Genomic DNA, 24,800 nt, shown 5'->3' with positions numbered 1-24,800 from the left:
TACAATTTCCACAGCCATTTAACTTTCAGAGTATGCTGAATATTATGGATACTGTACATTCCATAATTATTATTGTTAATAATAACAATAATTGTTGTTGCCTGGAGTTTCACTCCGGAGTCAGTTACCAGCTAAAAGTAGTATGAGGAGGAACCAGTCACAAGTGAAAGGAGGTAAGAAATACAGTTGAAATTGATCAAATGAGATCTTGTGCCTAGTCCAGTGACCAAGCCTTGTTGACAGGTTTTGAAGATGGACAGCAAGAGATGACTTTCTCTGACATCCATCTCATTGGACCACCACTTGCAGAAACCCATCATTGGATCCACTCCTTTAAAAACGAGCAGAAACTTATGCACTGTCACGTGAAAAGTGTAACAAAATGTCAGTCATTTTCACAGAAACTTCCATGGGGAACAACTGTAACTACAATGGCTACAAGAGTCAGATGGAAATGAAGAGGAGGAAAAGATTTATTATTATCACTATTATTATCAGGATCGAGGAAGGATTAAAGGAGTGACAGTTTGGGAAGGTACACAATAAAAAAGTTATAGGTAAATGTGGATAAAAGTAAGGTGATGAGGTGTACAAGGGTAGAGGGTGGCAGGGAGTTGTAAGTCTAAAAGGAGAGAGGCTAGAGGAAGTGGATAGCTTTAGGTATTTGGGGTCACATGTGGCAGGAAAAGGAGGAATAGAGGAAGGGTTAAATTGTAGAGAGAAGCAAGTAAATGCCTTGGAGAATTAAAAAGTATTATGAAAAATAGGCAACTGGGAATGGATGCAAAGAGGAGATTGAATAAAGGGGTGATTGTGCCAATGGCATTGTATGGAGCAGAGACCTGGAATTTCAGAGAGGCAGAGAGGAAAGTTTAAATGTGTTTGAGATGAAATTAATTAATGTCTAGAAAAATATGGTAGGGTTTACTAGGTTGAATAGTGTGAGAAAAGAGGTGGGGAGGAGAGCAGGAGTGGAAAAGGAGATGGCAGATAGAGTTGATGAAAGATTATTGGGATGGTTTGGACACATGGGAAGAATGAGTGATGAAAGATTAGTAAAAGAGGTGTGGAAGGCAGAGGTGGAGGGAATGAACTTGAGGGAACAACCGAGGATGAGATGGATGGATGGGGTGAAGGGGGCACTGAGCAAGAGCAGAATGTCTGTTGAGCAAGGAAGGGAGAAGGCAGAATATAGAGATGAATGCAGAATGACTGTGTATGGATGGTACTGTTATGCAAGGAAGGGAGGGATGGGGGATGTTGGGGGTGATTATGTGTGAATAATATTTTGATACAGCCCAAAGGGTTGTCTTCTCTTTCTCTGCATGATGGGATGGAGAGGGGGGAGGTCACCAATTAAGTGAAGTGGCCTTCCTGTGGATGTTGTATCTTGCTGCACTCCGTCTGACTCAGGCAGTTGGAGGATGCAGGGATGACCCATCATTCTTGAGGAGCTGAGATGGGAGGGATGGAGTGGGTGGTGAAAGGAAGTGAAATGGATAACAATAGGTACATGCTATCTCCCTTATAAGGAGGAAAAATATCTCAGTATATATATAGAATTATCATTATTAACTATCATTATTATCATCATCATTATTGTTATTATCATTATTAATTATCATCATTATTATTGCCTTGAGTTTCAATAAACACATCCCCACACCAGTCAGTAATGGGTCCTCCCATAGAACTCTTTGGAAAGAAAGGTTGGTTTGCCTATGCAGTAATCAAGTGGGTTTGTTTTTGTCTCAAACTAGTGGGAAGAAGATGGACAGAACTCTCTAGGACCTGTCCCCCCTGGTGCTCCCAAGTTGTTACTCAGCAATTCATCCGAGGTCAACCAACAATGGAGTAACCAGACTCAACAATGCTACACTTCTTTGGTTACACTTCACATATTAACTTTCATCCCTATGTTACGTGTATTTACCTAGTTGTATTTACCTAGTTGTATTTTACGGGAAGGGGAGCTATGCTCGTGAGGTCCCGTCTTCATATCTCATTTTATCTAAACTATTTTTAAATTCATGTATTGTTTTTGCACACACCACTTTCTCATCTAACTTGTTCCAACTGTCTATTGCTCTGTGAGGAAAGCTGTTCTTTTTCAAATCTCTTCTATAGTTGTCTTTTTTTATTTTCTTTCCGTGTCCTCTTGTATTTCTGTCATCCCATTTTATCAGATTCTCTCTATCAGTAATTTCTATGCCTTTCATGATTCTGTAAATAGCTATCAAATCTCCTCTCTCTCTTCTTTGCTCTAGTGTCTGTAGTTTAAGTTTTTGTAGTCTCTCTTCATATGATAGTTTTGAGAGTGTTGGTGCCAGTTTAGTAATTGCTCTTTGTATTCTTTCAAGTTTTTTTATACATTTTTTTGTACTTGGTGACCATATCGTTGCTGCATATTCCAATCTTGGTCTTATCAGGGTGATTAGGATTTTCCTCACCATTTCTTCATCCAGGTATGTAAATGCCACTTTGATTGTTCTTATTAAATTATAAGTTTCTCCAAAAATCTTATTTATATGTTTCTCAGGTGACATATTATTCATAACAATGACTCCCAGGTCCCTCTCATTTTCTACTCTTTTTATTCCTTCTTCTCCCAAATTATATGATCCTGTTATTCTGTTTTTGCTTTTTCCAAATTCCATTATACTACACTTTTTTGTATTGAACTCCATCTCCCACTTCCTACTCCATTCTTGTACTTTATTTAGATCTCTCTGTAGTGATTCACAATCTTCTTCAGTTTTCACTCTTTTCAGTAATTTTGCATCATCTGCAAAGAAGCTCATATAGCTTTCAATTCCTTCATCCATATCATTAATATATATAGCAAACATTATTGGGGCCAGAACTGTTCCCTGCGGGACACCGCTTATTACTTCATTCCATTTTGAGTGCTGATCTCTTATCACTACTCTCATTTTCCTTTCTTGCAAAAAGTCTTCCATCCAATTTAGCAATTTACCTTGTATTCCTCCTTCATATTCTAATTTCTTAAGCAACTTCTTATGTGGTACTTTGTCAAAAGCTTTTTTTAGGTCTAGAAATGCACAATCAGCCCATCCATCTCTTTCTTGTATTATATCTATTAGCCTTGAATAGAAACATATTAAATTGGTGACGCATGATCGTCCTTGTCTGAATCCAAATTGCCTTGGATTTAGTACGTTGTTTTTTTCCAAGTATTTTACCCATCTACTTTTGATAATTCTTTCACATATTTTTGCTATTGTACTTGTTAGAGAGACTGGTCTATAGTTGGTAGGTTCTTCTTTATTTCCTCCTTTATATATAGGTACTATATTTGCTTTTTTCCAATCTTCTGGAACTTTTCCTTCTTTTAAGGAACTGCTTATTATGCTATGTATTTTGTCTGCCAGTTCATTCCTACATTCTTTCAGAATCCAGTTTGCTATTTCATCTGGCCCATGCGATTTTCTGACATCAAAATTACCCAAGTGTGTCAATATTTCATTCTTCGTTACTTCTATTTCTTCCATAGGGGGGACTTTTTCCTTCCACTCAATCTCTTCAGGTTGTATATTTTCCCTTGTAAACACTGATTTAAAATGTTTGTTCATAATTTCTGCCATTTCCATTTCCTCAGTGTATTCAACTCCTCCTTGTCTTAATTTCTCCAAGTCTTGTTTGTTTTTCAGTTTATTGTTTACAAATCTGTAGAATAGTTTTGGTTGATCTTTACACTTTTCTATAACATCTTTTTCATATTTTCTTTTTTCCTCTCTGCACTTTTGTACATATTCATTTCTATAATCAGTATATATTTTCCATTTTTCAGGTCTTCTGTCTTTTTTCCATCCGGTCCAGGCTTTGTCTCTTTTGTCTTTTAACTCCCTACAACTTTTGTTGTACCAGCATTTTACATATTCTTTTTCTTGTTTTTGTCTTGGGACATACTTTTCCACTCCTTTTTTGTAAATTTTTGTCAAAATATTCCATTTCTCTTCCACTGATGTTTCTTCTTTGTATATTTCTTCCCAGTTTTCTTGTTGGAAGAATTCTCTTATTTTATCAAAGTTTGTTTTTTCATACATCATTCTTCCTTTTCTATATTGTTCATTTCTTTTCATATATTTTTCTTCATTAAGTTCCAGTTCAATCAATATGTGGTCACTTTTACCTATTGGTGTTTTATATTCAATCTTGTCCACTATTCTAGGTTCAGATGTAATTATTAAGTCTAGCCTCGATGGTTCTTCTTCATTTCTATACCTAGTGTTCTCTTGTATCCATTGTGTCATTGAATGGTCAGTAATCATCTCAAGTAGAGCATTTCCCCATGAGTCATCACCACTCTTTGCTGTCATTTCTTCCCAGCAGATTTCTTTGCAATTAAAGTCGCCCATCATAACTATTCTTCCTCCGTCTTCCATTATTTTAGTTAATGCTATCTTTGTGTCCTCTAACATACTTTTATATTCACTCTCCTCCCATGAGGCTGTTTTCGGAGGCACATAATTGATCACAAATTTTCTGCTCTTCTTATCTCTGTCTTCCACTTCTATCATAATCATCTCTACTGTATTCTTTCCATATATGACACCTTTCACGTTTATATCCTTCTTAGTCAGGAACATAACTCCACCCCCTTGCTTTTTCTCTCTGTTTCTAATCCAATAATTGTATGCATCATGTCCTACACTGTTGGGTGGTAGTGGGCCTTTTAATTTTGTTTCTACAATTCCCATTATGTCCGGTTCTTTTTCTTTCAAATAATCATTCAGCTCATTCAATCCTGTTATTAATCCATCTATATTTGTGTAAGACACTCTTAGTTTTCTGCCACTTCCATTGTGTTCTCTGTTTCCCTTATGTTTTTCTTTTGTATGTCGAACTTCCTTAGTTTCATGTTCACTACTCTCCAATAGAATCTCTCTTTCTCTGACTCCGTTCTGTTCTCGTTTTTTGTCTTAGCTTCCAGTCTTTTCTGCTTTTCTTCCTCTCTTTCCTCTTTATTCATTTCTCTTTTTATCCATATCTTTTTGTGTTGTTCACTTGTTGCTAGTTTCCCTGTTTTGGATAAGATATTCTCTGCCGTTGTTTGTGACTTGAATTTAATCTTAATTGGTCTGGTCTTGTCTGTGCTATACTTTCCGAGTCTAAATTTCTCTTCGATTTGTTTCATAATTCCTGGCTCATCTTCCTGAACTGATTCTAGTAATTGGCTTACTTTTTCATTTTCCTCTTTGATTCTTGTGGTTCTATCTGTGTTGTGTTTCTCTTCCATTCCTAATATAATTATACATTTCTTCTTGTCTGCTAAATCCCTTACTATATTCTCCTTTTGTCTCATCACTTTAATAACTGAGTCTTCAGTATGTTCTTTCAATTGCTGTTTGACTATGTCAGTGAATGAAATCTTATTTCCTTCTTGGGTTTGCTTCCAATTTTTACTTTCTTTAGCTATTGTTTCTCTGTTTTCTTTACTATTCTTCTTCAATTCCTCATTCTCCCCCTTTACCTCTCTTAACTGTCTTTTTAGTTCTTCTATTTCATCAGTTAAGTTTTTATTCGCCTTTTCCAGTTCTTCCAATCTTTCAACCCTTTTTAAAATGGTGTTCATATGACCTAACCTACTCTCCAAGTCCTCGATCACCTTATCAACCTTCATCTCTAGTCTTGTCAGTCGGGGGGGGTTTGAGTCCCCCCCACTCTCTTTAAATCCCTTGAAAATATTCTCATCACTTTCTGCTATATTGCTCCTATCTATACCTCTAATCTTCACATTCCTATTAGACATGTCATCATCTAACTCGTCTTGGGGTCGTTTGTCTACCTTTCGGCGGCCCGTCAGGGCCATTTCCTCCACCTCCTCATTACCTTCCATTTCCCCAGTAATCCCTCCCCCTCTCCTCTTTCCTTACTTTCCCACTACCTCACGAGCAATTCCCCCCCCCCCTGCAAATACAAAAAGGCACTTCTCTTTGCGTTGGTATCCACAATCTGCACTTTTCTTCAGAGCGTTCGTCAAGCCGTCCGTTCGTTGAAAGTGTGTGTGTGTGTGTGTGCTTATCTAGCTGTCCTTTATTTTATGAGAAAGTTTTGATTATGCTTCTCCCTTTTGAAATGAATCCTTATAAACCATATTAGGCGTTGTTTTATCATAATAAAATATATCAAATACTTTAGGTGAAGTGGCTTTGCTGTCCTAAATGTCCTACCAATCCATTCCACTTGTCCAATACTGTACCAGACCAGCAAGTTACATTTTCTCTTCAATCTTTTTTTTTCTCCAGGTCTTATTTGTCCTCGCTCCACTTTTAGCAGACCACATCAGGGACTGATCTTGCAGTTCTGGGTTCATTCAACCCTCCCCTGTACCACTGTTTGTCCATTAATCAAGGGCTTACTGCATATGAGAAGTGCCAATAAAAAGCTCACTAAAACAGTACAAAACAAGGAAAAACACATGTGAAAGACAGCATACCAATAAATCAAAAAGTAAAAACTATAATGTTACTTCACAAAGTGACCAAATGAACCCAAGTAACTATCTTTCCCCTCTCAAGATCAGACTCCATGACCCCAAAGTGTTTGAAAGTTAAGCTGCCAAAAAACTCTTACAATTCCTACAGCTAATATGGCACATAAAGATGAAACTTGAGATCAGACTCAGAGGGATGGATCTATACAGAAATGACCTAGGACTGAAATGGAAATTCAAAGACTACTGATAAAAACACTTTGCAGAAGGAATTCTTCCCTGGATGATGCCCTCCTACAAGAAAGTTACCTAGAGAAAGACTGCTCAACTGAAAGGCCTACCAAATGGGTAAACAAAAAGGTAAGCAGAACTATCTTCCACTTAATTTTTTACCAAATACAGTATACCGTAGGATGGGATAATCGGGCCATCACTGTGGTAAATGGGCCATATAAAAGTTATTCATGTATTAAAATTATGTTACAGCTGGTGAAGAAAATTCTGGTAAAATGGAGGTAGGTATTTATTTGGGGTAAAAGTGAAATATTTTAAAACAAACTTTAATCAAAAAAAATGAATAACTTCTATATGGCCCATTTATCCCCCAGTGATGGCCTGGTTACATCCTACGGTACAAAATGTTTTCAAGGATTTCTACAAATTTGATCAACATTTAGATAAAAACCTGATAAGTACAAGGTTTTTGAACCAGGTACTGCACTATAACAATCTACAGGAAATAAATTAATCAAGAAAAACACAAAATTAACAACCCTTTATCATTTGCTTTTGTAGTTTATAAACAGCAATACAATAAACTAAAAAAATTCACCAGTGTTTGGGGACATAGGCTGAGGGAAGATAGAAGAGCGTGAAGAGGAGGAGACCAATTTCCTTTATCAATTCTCCTTGTGTCAAAAAAGTGGGTGAGAATAATAAATTATTAAAAGAAAGATCTTGGACTCAGCCTGAAGAATAAATGCCAGCCCAACAGGCACCTTTGGATGGAGGTGTCGATAGATTTACCATAAGAGCAGCAGGGTGACAGATCTAACAACCATCTAATAGGACCACTAGTAGCAGTTATCTATCACTGGTTCCCTGGCTCAGCCCCATAAGGGGAATCAACTGGTAGTTTTATGCCGTCAATACTTGACGGACTTGAGGAACATGCCTACAGACCAAAATCACACAGTATTGCTTTATGGTTGGAGATTAATTTCCACTTAAATCAAAATTCTGATCACTTTTAAGTATCATCCCTTCTTCATGCTACCCTACTTCAACATCTCCCTTACAACCTATAGTACTCCAACTTTTCATCATATACTGCCTCCATAGACAGAAGTGCTGGTAACTGGTGAAGTATAAATATGAAGAGGATAACTAAACATGAAGGTGAACATTGAGATCTCCTAATAATGTACAACCATTCCAGAGAAAAGAATGGAACTGATTGTGTTCCTTTGCATCATGGATGGATCTCTTCTAGACAAAGATGATGAAGGATGTGAGATTTTTGTCACACAGGGCCTGAGTAGTGTGCTACAAGCTACTGGAATGCAATGTTCCATGAAAGCTGAGGCCATAGCCACAGCTCTCAGCAATGTCTTGTACGAGCATAGGCTTGAAACAGTCATCCAGACCAACTTGTTCCAAGTTAATGCTGCTCCCTGTGACATTTATCTCATGACATTTATCCTATATTAGTTACAATGGATACATGCATGAATGTAGAGTGGTCTTCAATTAGGTGTTGCATCACATTGTCATCCCAAGTAATGAAGCAGCAAAGACTGTACTGCCAGACTGACCATTATCAACCTTTGCTGTCTTCCCAAGTCTTGAACTTGAAGAACTTTAGGAGAGCATGGGGGGGGGGGGGTATTACTCAAGGCAGCCTTATATCATCTTGGGGCACTTACCAGGGAGTCTGTCTTGGCCCACTGGAATCAAAAGGTCACTGCCTATGAGCCATTAGAGATCAAAAGGTCACTTTCACATGGGGATGAAGTAAGGGTGTTCCAACTACACCTGCAATATAAATGCAGATGAGATATTCTGTCAGGTTCCACCAGGAGACTTTCTGCCTGTACTGCCAGGAAGCTGGAGTGACCAACCCACTCCATTACACTGTCACCTGCCAAACAATTTTCCACTGGGATCACCCAAGTACCACAGCAAAGAACCTAATGAGAAGATGAATGTGACCATATACTGTATCAAATAACTAGCTCACTTTCCTCCAAGGTGAATTCCACTAGACATGTTTCTTCAAATACAACTATGAATCACCACCAGTGATACAGTACAGACTTCACAAGTTATACAGAAAAGCCCTCTTAACTGGACATAATAGGACCTGAAGCATTGCTGTAGTTATGTGAAATGCTATACAAATAAATCTTTCAGTACCCCCAGAAATTTTCATAAAGGGATGCAAGGTTGGTTTATTCTAAATGGCTATTTTGCTGATTTTAGAACAATATAATGAATGGACTTTAGTTTTCTACACATTTGAAAGGGATTGCAACACAAAACAATATATGCTGAGTCAAATCATAACTCAGCATTTTACCAACTTTGGAACAAATTTGCTATTTTTCTTTAGAAGGGGGTCACCGATTTAATGAAGCGACCTTGTTGTGAATGTGCTGTGTCTTGCAACACTACTTCTGACCCAGGGTAGTGGCGAGATGTAGGGATGACCCACCATCCAAGAGGAACCAAGATAAGAGGGAGGGAGGGGGGTGAATGGGGTGGAGTATGTAGAGATGGAATGGGTAGAAGTGAATTTTATGCCTTTGTTTTTTACCTACCTCCCTCGTAAGGGGGAAAAAGCCTTTGGTATATGTATGTTTTCTAGTGAACACTGCAAAGTTATAAATTATTCTTAGTTACAAAACACTGAGTTATGAAGGTCCTACACATAAAACAAAGTGTTCCACCAAAGATGTTGGATATTCAAGGAGTTCTGGATAGTCTTTCAAATTAAGTAAAATATCTGTAAGCCATATTCTGGATGGATAGATGGATGGATGGGGTGAAAGGGGCATTACAAAAGAAGGAACGGGAGAGGACAGAAGATAGGAGTGAATGGAGAGGGGTTGTGTATAGATGATGCTGTGATGTATGAGGTGGAGTGGGTGGGGGATGGGGGGTGAGGAAGTATGTATGAGAAAAATCTGACACAGCCCGAAGGGATTTCTCCCCATCTTCTCCTTTTCTGCATGAGGGGACGGAAGGGGGGGGGGGTCGCCGAATTTATTAAGCGGCCTTGCTGTGGATGTGCTGTGTTTTGCGACACTGCTTCTGACCCAGGGCAGTGGACAGGATGCAGGGATGACCCATCATCCAGGAGGTGCCAAGATAAGAGGGAGGGAGGAGGGTGGAGGGGAGTGGAATATATAGGAAATGGAATGGGTGGGAATGGTTTCTATGACTTTTTCTTTTTGGCTACCCCCCGTGTAGGGGGAAAAAGCCTTTGGTGTATGTATGTATGTATGTTTGTATGTATTAATATTCTGTGGAAAACTCAGAATTTGGTTTGAACTAGATAGACAAAATATTTCAAACATTCAAGTTTAGGAACATATGAGACAGAAAGATTGTTGTGCACAAATATTTGACATTAGCTTTGGATCAGAAATTTGTGTAGAGTGCAAGTTATTATCTATATGTCCTGGCACCTGCATTTCAGTGTGAAATATAAATTTAGGTTTGTAAAAAAGGGGGTCATCCATGGAAAGGAAATTTGAATGCAGGTCACAAGTTATAACGGTAGAGGAATGAATGGAGTTAGCAGGGGAATCACGACACCTGGGATCAACATGGGGCAACTCCCAAGTTGGGAATGATTCTAGTCTCTTCCCCAAAAGGAAATCCCATCTTAAGAACTTCATGATTTGATATTCAGAAGAAAAAAATTAAATCATCAGTGACACTGTTAACCCCAGACAACCAAAGAATGAATGAACAAAAAATTGAATAAGAGAAAAGGTGAAATTAAATGGACAACTGTCACTGAACAATAATCCTAAAGCCTCACTTTACATACTCACATCCTTCACCCAACACCTCAAGGACTTAACAGTGTAAATCAACACACAAATAAGCATTCTAAGTTCAGTAACAAACACTGGTTCTGGTCAGCAGAAACTCTAACCCTAGTCTACAAACAGTTCTTGAGAACCACATTCTTCTATGCCTCCCTAACATGGCTCCCTATAACCAAGAAAATATACACTCTACATTTCCTTCACAATAACAGCAGGACATGTATGAAATTGTTTTCCTGAAAATGAACACTTTTGTACAATATTTTTGTATACAACAGTAACTGCGTTATGCACAGTGGAGACCTCTGTAAGTTCAATGACCTATATTGACCATGCTAAGGAACATGAATGCAAATAAAGTGCCCCATCATTACAGATAATTATGATATATATATTGCACATTATAATTAAATATCAGTAATGTATTATACAATTTGCACATAACTAAATATTATGGGAAGCATCTGAGCAAAATTTTATATATATGTATATACAGACGCTCCTCAACTTACATTTTAGTTACATTCCGAACGGCCGAATGTAAGTTGAAAATGAACGTAAGTTGTTACTGTACTATACATCCGTAAATTCTATTACCGTATCTTATAAAACACCCCTAAATCATTAATTATACACATAACATTGTAAAATAATAACATTAATTTCAAATAAATTAAATTCAAGCAACATAAATTGAGATGGTGGTGGAGGAGGAGGCGAGGAGGAGGAGGAGGAGGCAAGGCATGTTCAGTTTGTCGTTTGTGCAATGTAAACAATGGACGCAGCGTCATGCGCAAGTATCGTTTGAACTACGGAGAGCGCGCTAAACTAAAAAATTCACTCAATTTTTTTTTTTTACAGTCAGTTCAAATGTAAAATCGAAAAAACGTAAAACGAATGAACTTAAGTAGAGGAGCGTCTGTATATACACACACACACACACATATACATGTATATATATACATTATATATATACATATATATATATATATATATATATATATATATATATATATATGTTTGAGGAAGGAGGAAGAGGAAGACATGGGTCTTGGGCCAAGTTTATTCCTGACTGGTTTCGCTTACAGCTTCCTCTGAAGAAGCTGTAAGTGAAACTGGTCAGGAATAAACTCAGCCCTAGACTTTCTCGTCCTCCTTCCTCAAACCTGTCCATTGTCTCAATATATATATATATATATATATATATATATATACATATATATATATATATATATATATATATATATATATATATATATATATATATATATATATATATATATGCACAAATTTCACAAGTCACACGTGAATCACAAATTTCACGTCGCACATGAATCACAAATATGCAGACTCCATTAGGAAGAGGAAAAACACACAGAGTCCAAGCACTTTCATGATATATTCACATTATCAAGGAGTACAGAAAAGTGAGACTTACTTTTCTATACTCCATGATAATGTGAATATATCACGAAAGTGCTTGGACTCCGTGTGTTTTTCCTCTTCCTAGTGGACTCTGCATATATACAGTGAGTCCTCCTTATACAGTAAATTCAGTTACGGTATTTAGTAATTACTACCCTCAATTCTATTTACGGGACGAAAAATTCAGGTACGGTGTCCACTAGATATTTTGAAGAGGAAAGAGGAGGGAGACGGTACATCTGCCATATCCTATTATTACATGTTGGGTTCGGTATACAGTAATTTCAATTTGCGGTAAGGTTTTCAGGAACGCAAATGTACTGTATAACGAGGATTTACTGTATATATATACATTATATATATATATATATATAATATATATATATATATATAGGTAGTCGTCGACTTACGACCTATGCGACTTACGACTGATCGACTTTACGACCACGAGATGGTGCAATAATATCTAACATTTAATAGAGAAATAGAATTGCAATGTTATGCCTGGCAGTGCAGTACATTACTCCGCACGCTGCAAGACGCGAGTACGATAGTTTTCGCAGGCTGCCGGCAGCGTCAGCATCCCAGCCAGCTAAATATTCTTTCATTTTGTTTGTTTGAAGTAAAATGTTTCCTAATTTTGCATTGCATTTTGTATGGTTTGCAATTAATAAAATATAAACTTTTTATGCCTAGGCTAGTTTGTTGTCGATAACAATATGTTCGGTACACTACTAAACGAAAATAATGTGTTTTGTTGAAATAAAAAAATCCTAATTTTGCCTTACATTTTGTATTTTTATGTTTTGCAATTAATAAAATGTAACAGTATTTTTTTATGCCTAGTCTGTTGTCGATGACAAAATGTTCGGCACAGCATTTTATATTTTTATGTTTTGCGATTAATAAAATGTAACAGTAAACTTTGTTTATGCCTAGTCTGTTGTCAATAACAATATTTTCGGTACAGTATGTAAACGAAAAGAATGTGTTTCGAAATATTTTTTTCCTAATTTTGCTTTACAATGATTTTAATGTAACCAACAAAAAAGGATTTGTAGGTCAAAGATGACAGGACTTTATTCAGTATGCGTAGGCCTAGGCTACGTTTCCTAACGAAAATTATAAAAAGTTAATGAATATTAAACAACGTAGCTCAAAGATAATAAGATTTTATTCAGTATGCATACGTTTCCTAAAGAAAGTCTGATGGTAAAATAATACAAAGGTTAACAAATACAGTATTAAATATCATAGGTCAAAGATGATAGGATTTTATTCAATATGCTTAGGCCTAGGCTACGTTTCCCAAAGAAAATCAGATGAAATTATAAAAAGGTTAAAAATACTATACAACATAGTTCAAAGATGCTAAGATTATTTCAGTATGCTAAATATACAATATATATATATATATATATATATATATATATATATATATATATATTATATAAAGGGTAATATATACTGTATACTGTATATAGACCGACTTGCGTTCAGATCGACTTACGACCTGTCTGTCGGAACCGAACTCGGTCGTAAGTCGACGACTACCTATACATAATTCAAAACAAATGTGGATGTTCAAATGAGCCAAGAGATTTATCTGTCAACTATTCCTTCACCAAAAGCTAAAAAATAAGAGCTAGGGCAGATAAAAGACACCCCACTGTACTCATGAACTGCAATAAAAATATTGGAGAATTTTCTATAATATTAAGAGTAATAATAAAAACAATTACCTACAAAGCATTCTAGTAATATCTAGCATCTATCCATACAATCCAAAGAAACAGGCTGAAACTAAGATCAATCTTCTTTTTTCTCCATGTTGGTGAAATCATGAACAACCACAAAGGAACAGACGAGACAGAAGAGGAGGATGGGGGGGATGAGAACGGGTCACTTGTTTCTTATGTAACACCTGGAAGCCATGGGTTCCTTATTTTTCAATAAAATATTACTTCAACTGAGAGTACTTTAGAATTCTCATTATAATTTTCTAGTGTCTGGAAACATAACTTTATTTCTCAAATAATATATGTTTATTATTATATGATCGCCTTACAATTTGTTTTCATAGAATGGAACCTGATAATACATGCTATGCCTCTATCAGGGTCTAACAACAGGTACCTATAAGTTGTGGTCATGAGATGAACATCAGAATCATCATCTTTCTGCTGCCTATCTTAAAAACCCATCAACACCCTTGCCTCTATCAGGATATGCAGTTACAAAGAGCTGACACTCAATTTCTAAACTAGAACCAAGATCAACTACTAATTTCAAACATATTTCCTCCACTTTTTTCACATAAGGTAAAATGACAACTGGCAACTGCTCCGCTCCTATTATGACAAGCCCAAGATTGAAACTGACCTACACTAATATACCACAGACAGCAGTCCAATGTTTTTTCCCAGATGAGATCTATGGGAGGGCCTAAGGGCAATTGCCAATCATTGTAGTGTTGCAGGTTTCCAGTCAGAAAAAATTTAGGGCAACAATTATCACTATTATTCCTGTACCTTCCTTTTGCTTACATTATATAGTTAATAGTAGGTTAATCATGCTTCAATTTATCATTATGGTTTACTACTACTAGTCACATCAACACAAATATATGCAATCCTCACATGAACACAATCTGTTGCTTAAAAGGATCCTTGACAATACCCCCAACCATCAATACACAAATCAGAAACTAAACTACAAAGAACAGGCAAGAGTAAACTAATGTGACAACCAAACAACTGGGCAACACAGCTGATGAGATGACCATTCTTCCAGGCTGAATAAAATACAACCATGCATATCAAAGACTTCAGAGCATTACAAGACATGACCAATGGCAGGAACACAAAAAACAACCAGTTTCCTCTATAACTTGTCACAATCCCACAATGCCATGCACCACTACACAATTAATTATAAGTTCGTAATTCACTTACTTCAAACTTTCTCACTTGAATCTTAGTTTATACAAAACATTTCATGGTTCTATTTATAAGAAACAAAAATGAAGACAAAACAGAGTATCAATTTGTAGACTACTTTCAGTAAATTTTAAATCCTTTAACAATAACCATTCATACAGAAAATTATTCAAACTACCAGGTACATACATTACCCACATACAACTGAAAATATTATCCACACTTCAGTCCTACACTTATGAGTAGATAGAAATCTAGAACTACTTTGGAACTTAAATCTATCTAATCACCTGTACAAGGAATTTCACTTTTACTTTTTTTGCTTGTAAGATATCTATTTTCTAAAGGAAAATCAATGTTAATTAAAAAAAAAAAATGGTCACGGACATATAATAATAGCCCTAATCTTTTTGAAAAAATATTAAGGATTTGACGTGAAGAAAGGAATAGGGGCACAGAGATGACACCAGAACAGAGGGAAAGGTCACCCTTGCCAGATCAGTGAACTTATGTAGTAAGCTTATGGATGCATGGAGCCCTTAAATATGCCATTTCACTTATTTGTGGATCTGAAATAACCTACATTATCTCAAACAAAATATTGCGGAGCAAGGTCACATTAATCTTCATGTCAAAAAGATTAAATGTTATTGTTTGTAGTGACTTTTTATAAAAAAAAAAAAAAAAAAGAGAATTCCAATTCCCAATTTCCTCTAAGTTTGTTTGGGTTTGAAGACAATCCCCCATTGAAGAGTGCAAGTAAAGAGAAAACAGGGAAGGCTGAGAAGATGAATAGACAACACCAATGAAAAGACCAAGAAAGATTTCGCCACAACCTCGGTGAATGCTCACAACCAATAGAAATTGAACCAACTAAATCAGCACTCTCTAATGCAGTCCTCTACATATCTGGTGGATTATGAGATCAATAAACAATAACGATGGATCATATCTCGTAAAACTCATGGAAATCTGAATTGCTTCAATCACATATAAAACAAATAGAAAAGTTTTACCTCAAATATGGGCCTATTCTATAGAATTACCATGCCTAAACCCACACAATCCAAATGAATACAGAGCTAAGGACTTGGGTACTACCTAACCACATTATATGAAACATACGATACTCTGTCATTTGGCCCAGCCGATTCCTATACATACTCTAGACCTTCAGTATTTTACTCCTCGTTATAGTTACACTTGTGTCTACTAAACGCTTTATTGTACAATTATTATAATATATTTATGTTCACAGGTAGATTATCACTATGGGTATTACATAAAAATATGTATTAACAGTTACTGTGTACATTCTCTGTACCTTGCCCGTGATCCTGACACTGGCCACAGATCCCCAGAGACAAACCTAACCTTTCTGACAGGCCAAAGTTCCTGTGTACTATACATAAAGATTAAATTCCAACTTTGCCTACACAACTTCTCACAAACCCACACCCACCCTACCTACTGACTTAGGTCACTCACAATCTTCAAATCATGACACAGAAAAACTGTCAAACTGATTGCCAGTTCCTCTTGTTTCCACTGGGGGTAATAGCCATCCCAAGATGAAAGCCATATAATATTCCAGTATGCTCTGCGTTCGGTGAGAATGCTTGGCGTAAATTTAAGTTATAAAAGCATGAAGGTTGTGCGTGAATGGTTATGGTTTTGTCATTGTGGCTTAGCGGTGACTGTCAGTGCATTTCTACCGCCCCTTGCACAGACTATAGCTGCCTCATTTTAAACTTTATCTCACATCTCTGACATATAAAGGGCCTTACCTGAATCTCCTATGATTAATAGTTTAAAAAGATGATCATACTCTCTCGCCATTGTGCTTATAACCTCATACAAGACAAGAGCTAAAGTATTGTTATTATATTACACTCGAGATGAATCACAGACTGACGGGAAGTAACTGTTGCATTTCTTAACGTGTATGGTATCACTAGTATGTTTTGTTAATATATATAATTCATTACTATATTATTTGTTCAGTCATTTTTGTAGGTTGATCTAGATATCTATGGGAACACAGCTTACTTTTTTAGTAGAATTAATATTTTTAAAAGAGTATGCGATTTGTACTGATTCGTAGTAAGCTATGCGTCCGATTCCTTTTACATTTTCCTTACTACATTTTACTTAAATTATCAACTTAATTCTCAAACTATACAAATTTGTTCCAGTTGTTAGCAATGTAAATTATTATTCATTTATAACTATAAAACGTGTATAATTTTTTATGATATTCAAACATTCGAACAATTCCAATAATACACATTTGATATGTAAAACAAGGAGCTGATTATGAGTTCCATGGATTGCACTAAAATAACATGTTAATTTAAAAGAAGTAACACACTTCATCATATACATCTAATAAATCCTTGATATTTTACCAAACTTCTTACGACGTTCGGAAAGTTAATCTCGAGCGGTTATTTTATATAAGGTTCAGTATGTTCTGTCAGTCATTGATTAATAAAATTCCCTTTGATAATGACACTTATTAATATTTCATTGATTAGTAAAGTATAAAACTTGATAACTTGAACGATTAGTCCTTCATGTGATTTTATATAATTTTTCTTATTGTTTGCCGATAAAATATTTGGCTGTCAGAAAAAAAGAATATATGAATATCCCCATCATCTATGAGTAAACCGAAATAAGTTCTACCAAGACGAGTGCGGGACTTTCTCTAGGATTGCTTGGCGGAAGCCAGATTAAATAAACAAACATATTAATAAATCAACTTTGGAGCAGTCTTCAAGAGAATAAATGCTAAATTTGTTAAATGAATACTTTAAACTAGTTTTTTGCATCGATGAGATGTTTCGTGAGATGGACTTCGAAGAGAATCATCTCCTCGATACCCATCAGTACTACCACCTCTATCTGAAAGTGCAACCCAGAGGGCCTAGCACTCAATCCCTGGGTCCAATATAATATTACTTGATCTAAGTGTCACCCCGGGGCAGTTTTCAGCGACGCCTCCCCCCTTCCCCCATCGCAACTTCCCATCTCCACCATTCCTGACAGCCTATCATAGCTATTGGCTTGCGAAATAATTAAACAAAAAAATTAAATGTTATTTAATGTCCCTATTGCAGAAAGGATAAAGAAAAATATTTCATATTCTGTTGATTCTAACGCAAAATATGTATATTATGAAAAAATGGTCAGCCTTGTGGGCGGCATGTCCAGACCAGAATTGCCGCCCCCCTAAATGTAGAGCCCTATGGCATATTCCCCCTTCCCCCCCTCCATGTGAGGGCCCTGTATCTAGCCCACCTACCTACCCCCATTTTTTCATGGGGACCCCTGGCAACCGGTGTCCACGCCCCTTCTGCTAGCCGATGACTTACAGAAAATAATATGAATACGATACAGATGGCCAACCTTTCATGCAGAATGTTGCTGGTTGCTGTGGGGATGAGGATATTCATTCCCTGAAAATGTCGACAAGTTATCATTCCGTATATGGCTTCATATTACTTTATGTTTCATACTATTTGTCTTAATTCCAACACTGAGTGCTTACTTAAACGAAAATATTAAAAAAAAATACTCCATCGTTTTAGCATTGTTCTATTCATTCATTCATTCATTTGTTTATTCATTCGTTTATGTATTTTTATTCATCATTGAATGCACATTTTTAATGAAAACTATGACTATGAAAAGAGAGAAGCTGGAGGAAGTGGACAGCTTTAGGTATTTGGGGTCGCATGTGGCTGGAAAGGGAGGAGTGGAGGTGGAGGTAAATTGTAGATTGAGAGAAGCAAGTAAATGCCTTGGAGGATTAAAACGTGTCGAGAGAAACAGGAATGGATGCAAAGAGGATATCGTATGAAGGGGTAATAGTGCCGACGGCTTTGTATGGGACAGAGAGGATTTTTTTTATGTATCAGAGATGAAATGTCTGAGAAGTATGGTAGGGGTTACTATGTTGGATAAAGTGAGAAATGGATAGGTGAGGAGGAGACGGGAGTGGGAAAGGAGGTACCACATAGGGTTGATGAAAGACTATTGGGATGGTTTGAACATATGGAGAGAATGATTGAAGAAAGGTTAGTAAAAGAGATGTGGAGGGCAGAGGTGGAGGTAATGAATCTGAAGGGACGACCGAGGATGAGATGAATGGATGGATGGGGTGAAGGGGGCGTTGAACAAGAGAGGAATGTCTGTTGAACAAGGAAGGGAGAAGGCAGAAGATAGGGATGAATGGAGTGTAGTTGTGTATAGATTATACTGTTATGCAAGGGAGGGACGGGGATGGGGGGTTAGGGGGTGCTTCTGTGTGAATTATATTTTGATGCAGCCCGTAGGGATTTCTCACCGTCTTCTCTTTTTCTGCATGAGGGGACGAAGAGGGAGGTCGCCGATTAAGTGAAGCGGCCTTGCTGCGGATGTATCGTATCTTGCTACATTGCTTCTGACCCAGGGTAGTGGACGGGGCACAGGGATGACCGATCATTTATTAGGAGTTAAGTTGAGAGGGAGGAAAGGGTAGTGGAGAAGAGTGAAATGGGTGGGAGTAGGTACGTGCCTTTGACTTGGCTACCTCTCTTATAAGGTGGAAAAACTCTTGGCTCCATCATATGGTTCCAAAATTTCACTGACACATTCGGGATGAGCTCTCGCCCTCACAGGAATAAAATAGCTCGCGTGGACCAGAAGAAACTGTTTAAACTGCGTCATTACAGAAATGGTGTATACGACCACTTAGATTGTGGGCGACAACGACAGTGCTCCGGTGAAGTGCGACGGTCTGATTGAGGATGGGTGTTGTTGTTAAGGTCTTTGGTGCTGATGACAGCGGAGGTGACCGTGGAGCCCAGTTCTTAAAGTATAAACTAATATATACCATATGCATCAATTTAATTTTTCCACCCTGCAAGTGGGTGGCCAAATCAAAGTACACCCCGACTCCTCACGGGAGAAAATGGAGACGGGATCCCCAGTCTCCTCGTTATGTCCCATTTTGTTGACTTTCACATGTATGGGAACACTATGGCGGCATTCTTCTCCCCGGTACAGAGCATGAGAACAGGTTCTAGGATTGGTCAGGGAGACATGTAAAGGTAACAGAAATGGGGGCTAAAAAAATAAATAAATAAAAAAAAAAATCTGGTCCACTGAAGGCTCTTCCCTTGCACCCCAACTAAAGTGCTGATTCTTGTGTGTGTTATTTTTCAAGTTGTTTGGATAATGTTGCGTGACCAGGAATGGTTGAATATGTCTTTCAGTGCTTCACACCCATGGATTCCACATGTCTCAGGTGATATAGTTGAAAATGTCGACAAGTTATCATCATTCCGCATATCCATATGGCACACGCGCCCTCTACGTGCATTCTGCTCCACTCAGTACCACAGTGGCTGGTGTCTTATGAATTGGTGTAAATGCGCATTTGCAATAGGAATGCATTTGGCAATCACTCGACAATTCATGCACGACTTTCCAAATGAAGTTAGTACGACTGTCATAGTAACAAATGTTTCTGCGATAGTCAACGTACAATGTTACTGGACGTAAATATACTAAACTATTGTACTAATAATCTTCTAAATTATGGCAGATGCACATCACGGTTTTCGCAAATTGTGTGCATGAAATTTTGTATGTTTTATACATATTTTGAACTTTGTGATTTTTTTTAGCAAACACGAATGGGACAGTCGCATAGAGTAGTTGATGTCCCTTTGGTTACGCCGGTCTCTGATGAATAATTTAGTTGCTATTTATAGAGACGCCATCCGGCAGGTGGTCAAACTCATCCTCGGCTGTTCTGAGCAGTTTATCTATATACTTTTCAAGAAGAGAAACAGCAATATACGATAACCATTACGAACATATCTCCTGGTACAATAGACCTGAACATTTTGTTGATGCAGAAAGCCAGGGGGTTGGGAGCGCGGGGAAGGGACGCAAAACACTGGGCACAAGAAAGTGGTGGTAGAAAGGTGTGATGAAACTGATCTGTCCCAGCTTCCGTGTCTTCGATTTATTGATCTGCAAGATTTGGTGATGGAGGAGGGGAGTGCAAGACCAAGGAGGAGGTGGTTGCAAGTGGCTGCAAAATATCGAGAACGAACGACAAAAGAGAACACTTGAACTTGAGAGAGAGATCGAAGTACAAGAAGATATTCCTCAAGATCTAAGAATATAAGGTCTAACCACTTCCGACCGAATTTCGAGGGAGTTGGCGCAGCGAGCCCGTGAACGTCACTTGGCTGTTCAAAGTGGGGTTAGCGGGTCCTATAGCTGTCAGTTGAAGTTGGTCCGTCGTTCGAAAATGACGTCGCCTTCGCTCGCACCGCTCCACTCAATTATTTATATTCTGACAAATATTATATAAAATATATATATATAATATATATAAAATATTATAGTTCCTGTCTATATATATGAATATATAATATATATGATATATAATATATATATATATAATATATAAAATATTATAGTTCCTGTCTTCCTTGGCGTTTCACAGTTTTCTTCAATGTATCACAAAGAGAAAATGGACGCATCTAAATGACGTCAGAAGCTGCGCAGAACTACCCCAGCGATTAGACCTGTTTACTTAGACCTTGATATTCCTCACGCGACGTGCATTCATGGGCGTGCCGTAGTTCACTGCAGAGTCGATGGAAGTCCTTGAATGTCTTCAGGGAAAGTTACAATGGATTACATAGCATGCTGGCAAAGCACCTTTCGATCTGTAACGAAATTGCATGCAAAAGATAAATAAACGAATGAACTATAAAAGTATAAGTAAATAAATAGAAAATAGGTCAAAGGAATAGATAAAAATAGGTACACAAGCAAATAGGTAAACAATCAAATGGATAAATCATAAGCAGATGAATGAAATAGAGTGACAATTGGTAGATGAATAAATCGATAAGTACCTAAATAAATAAATACGCGAATAAACAAAACAAATAAGTGAATAATAATAATAATAATAGTAACAATAATAATAATGATAATAATGATAATAATAATAATAACAACAACAATAATAATAATAATAATGATAATAAAACACTAAATAAAGTGATGCTGATAATTAGTTATCTCTCTCCTCTATTGGGTATTGACATCGTACGTCTTATACAGATGATATTAAATTAACTTTAGCGATAGCCCCTACGGACCAGAATCACACAATATTCTCCTAACTGGAGACTTTAAAAAACTCTTTTACGGCCTCTATGACGCTACATTTTCGGCACGAGGATAGAAGCACTGGTTATCGGCAATATATATATATATATATATATATATATTTACATATATATATTTACATATATATATATCTTCATATGTATATTTACATATATTATATATATATATATATATATATATATATATATATGCGTGTGTGTGTGTGTGTGTGTAACACTGAATGGGTCCCTGTGAACAGATCTACATTTATCGATCAGAATTCACTTTAATTCTAAGCTGTCAACGTCGAGAATGCATATATGCCTCCTCGAGTTCCTCGACGTTGATGGCTTAGAATTAAAGTGAATTGTGTTTGATAAATGTATATATATATATATATATATATATATTATATATATATATAAATATATATATATGTATACACACACAACACACACACACACACATATACAGTATATATATATATATATATAATTTGTTTCTTTATTCTTTTTATTTATTATATATTATTATAAGATGTGAGTTCAAGACATTAGCGAACTCCACAATTGATGCAGGTGTAAAAAAATATAACCGCGGCGTCCATATGTGAAGTGATTGATTTAACATACTTTACCAATTGATACCACTACAATTGTTCCCAGCTTCTTGTACTTTGATAAAAATCACTCCTGTTTCCTGGTGGTTACTCATCGTCAATAAATTTTGTGATTATTTCTGCGACACATGAAATACTGATTTTTTGTTATTATTCAATTACTATCAATAACAACAAAACATCAATGACTTCAATATCAGCAACAACAGCAATAATAACAACAATAACAACAATAACAGTAAATGGCATGACTTGGAAATCTGTGGTTGATTAGTCACCTTGAGTGACGTCATCTGGAGTCCCTATTTTTTTTTTTTTTTTTTCGCTTCGTTCATTGCGTACACCAGGGGCGTAGCCTATTATCATAATACCACTCTTGGTAACATTGTTTGTTATTAAAGGCTTGTTTCCTTTTGGGAATGATTTAATAAGTTTTGTCATTCTGTTAACGTATTTTTGCTCGTTTTTGTTTCCTCTCCCATTGGCTTTTGTTTTCATATAAGATTTTGTCCTAAGATTTACCAGTGTTTTAGCATCTCCTCCTCTATGTGAAGTAAAAGATTATCCAACTTTTGTACAGTGTGATCTGTTTTGGCTTAAAACGGTTAGACATAAATTGTCGCAGTGTTATGCTCCTTGGCAGAGCATATACTCTACGTTATATGTTATACTCCTTGTGTGGGAATGGAGGGGGAACCATACAGTAGGGGATGTTTTAGTCGTTTTGGGTATTAGACTGGTTCAAATATAAACCGACAGCTGTGAAGGGGTAAATTTCGTTTTTTGTTTTATCTATGTGCCTCTAATATACGTTCAGCGGGAATTTGTGTGCTCTGATCTTTCCCCACAGATAACTGAAGATCGGCATTTTTTGTTTTGCATTGTTTCTGTATTATCTATTGTTTTTTCTTTCCTTTCTTTGCCGTGTTATACGTGCTTGTTATTACACTGTTATTTCCTTGATTTTTATAACAGTTTGGATACGTACCTTCTGCATGGACTGTGGTAATGAAATTAAATATTTCCACTTGTCGACATTCGTTATCTGTCCAGAAAAGTGTTCAGGCGAATTGATATTCATAATAACGGTTGGATGTTTGTGTTTGAACGTTTCTACCCCGTTGAAAGTCGTCCCAGCGTCACTAGGAAGGAGGATTTTTTATCACTTAAAGCTGAGACATTTCAAGAGGATATGTAATTACACTAAAGGACAGAGACCAACGTTAAAGGGTATCACATACAGAATACCTGACTTCTCGCAGTCTTGGAGCATGGCAGTGGAGATCAGAAACTTCTAGTCTATTGGACAAAATTTACCTCTATTTTTATATTTTTTGTATATATTTTATTTACATTTATTTTATCTATTCGTTTTATTTTACTTTGTTTGTTTATTTTATTTATATGTCGTATTTGTTTATTTACATACTTATTTTTCATCTCACCACCACGATCAACACAACGATGATTATCGAATTTCGTTACTAGTATCATATTGATGTGTGAGACAGAACTCTTCCAGTGTCTTGGATTTTTTTGTTATCATTGCTATTATTTTTCTTCTTTCTTTTTGTCAATCTTGGTATCAATGTCAACTGTTCGATAATTAGCTTAGGGCGTCGCTAGGTGTCTCGTCAGATTGATCAATTATATAGTTTAGAAGGACCAGGGAGTGTTAATTGACAGAAGTTAGTTATAAACTGTTGCAGTCTACTCTGGACATCCCTTTTAATAATAATAATATGAAGATACTAGTGCGGTTTTGTGCTTGTACTGTCTGATTAAGTAATCAGGGGAAGGTCTCACTACCAACATAGCGCGAGAGCGCTACCACTGAGCCAGCCGATGGGGGAGGTAGCAAATATAAATAAACCAGTTATTTAAGAGTTTGGGGTTGGGAAGGGGGTATCTGAAGTTATTCTTGGTATTCACTACCACTGTGTAGTTCGTAGTAGTTGGTAAGAATTCGCTTTGTTGTTTTAAGATACCTTTCAGTACATTTGATACCTATCTTATTATTTACATACTGTAGTTGATGTTATTACTAAGTCATATAGTACTTATCAAAATTTTAAGATTATTCGTTTGTATAATCACTACATATCACTTTTTATTCT

General features: G+C 36.6%; 1 protein-coding gene across 1 annotated transcript in view; it reads right to left on the bottom strand.

Annotated features, from left to right (window-relative positions):
- The window catches only part of Rab35 (RAS oncogene family member Rab35), a 72,307-nt gene extending 55,484 nt beyond the window's left edge, over positions 1 to 16,823 (bottom strand). The window contains exon 1 of the mRNA XM_076192017.1: positions 16,667 to 16,823. Coding sequence (XP_076048132.1) covers positions 16,667 to 16,718 — 52 coding nt within the window. The 5' untranslated portion in view covers positions 16,719 to 16,823. The remainder of the gene's footprint in view (positions 1 to 16,666) is intronic.
- Positions 16,824 to 24,800: the final 7,977 nt, after the last annotated feature.

This window comes from Oratosquilla oratoria, chromosome 10 (genome assembly GCF_046742065.1).
Source record: "Oratosquilla oratoria isolate Oo_2021 chromosome 10, ASM4674206v1, whole genome shotgun sequence".
Lineage (NCBI taxonomy): Eukaryota > Metazoa > Arthropoda > Malacostraca > Stomatopoda > Squillidae > Oratosquilla > Oratosquilla oratoria.
Note: the sequence above shows the minus strand (reverse complement) of the source record. Positions and strands in the feature narration are given on the sequence as shown.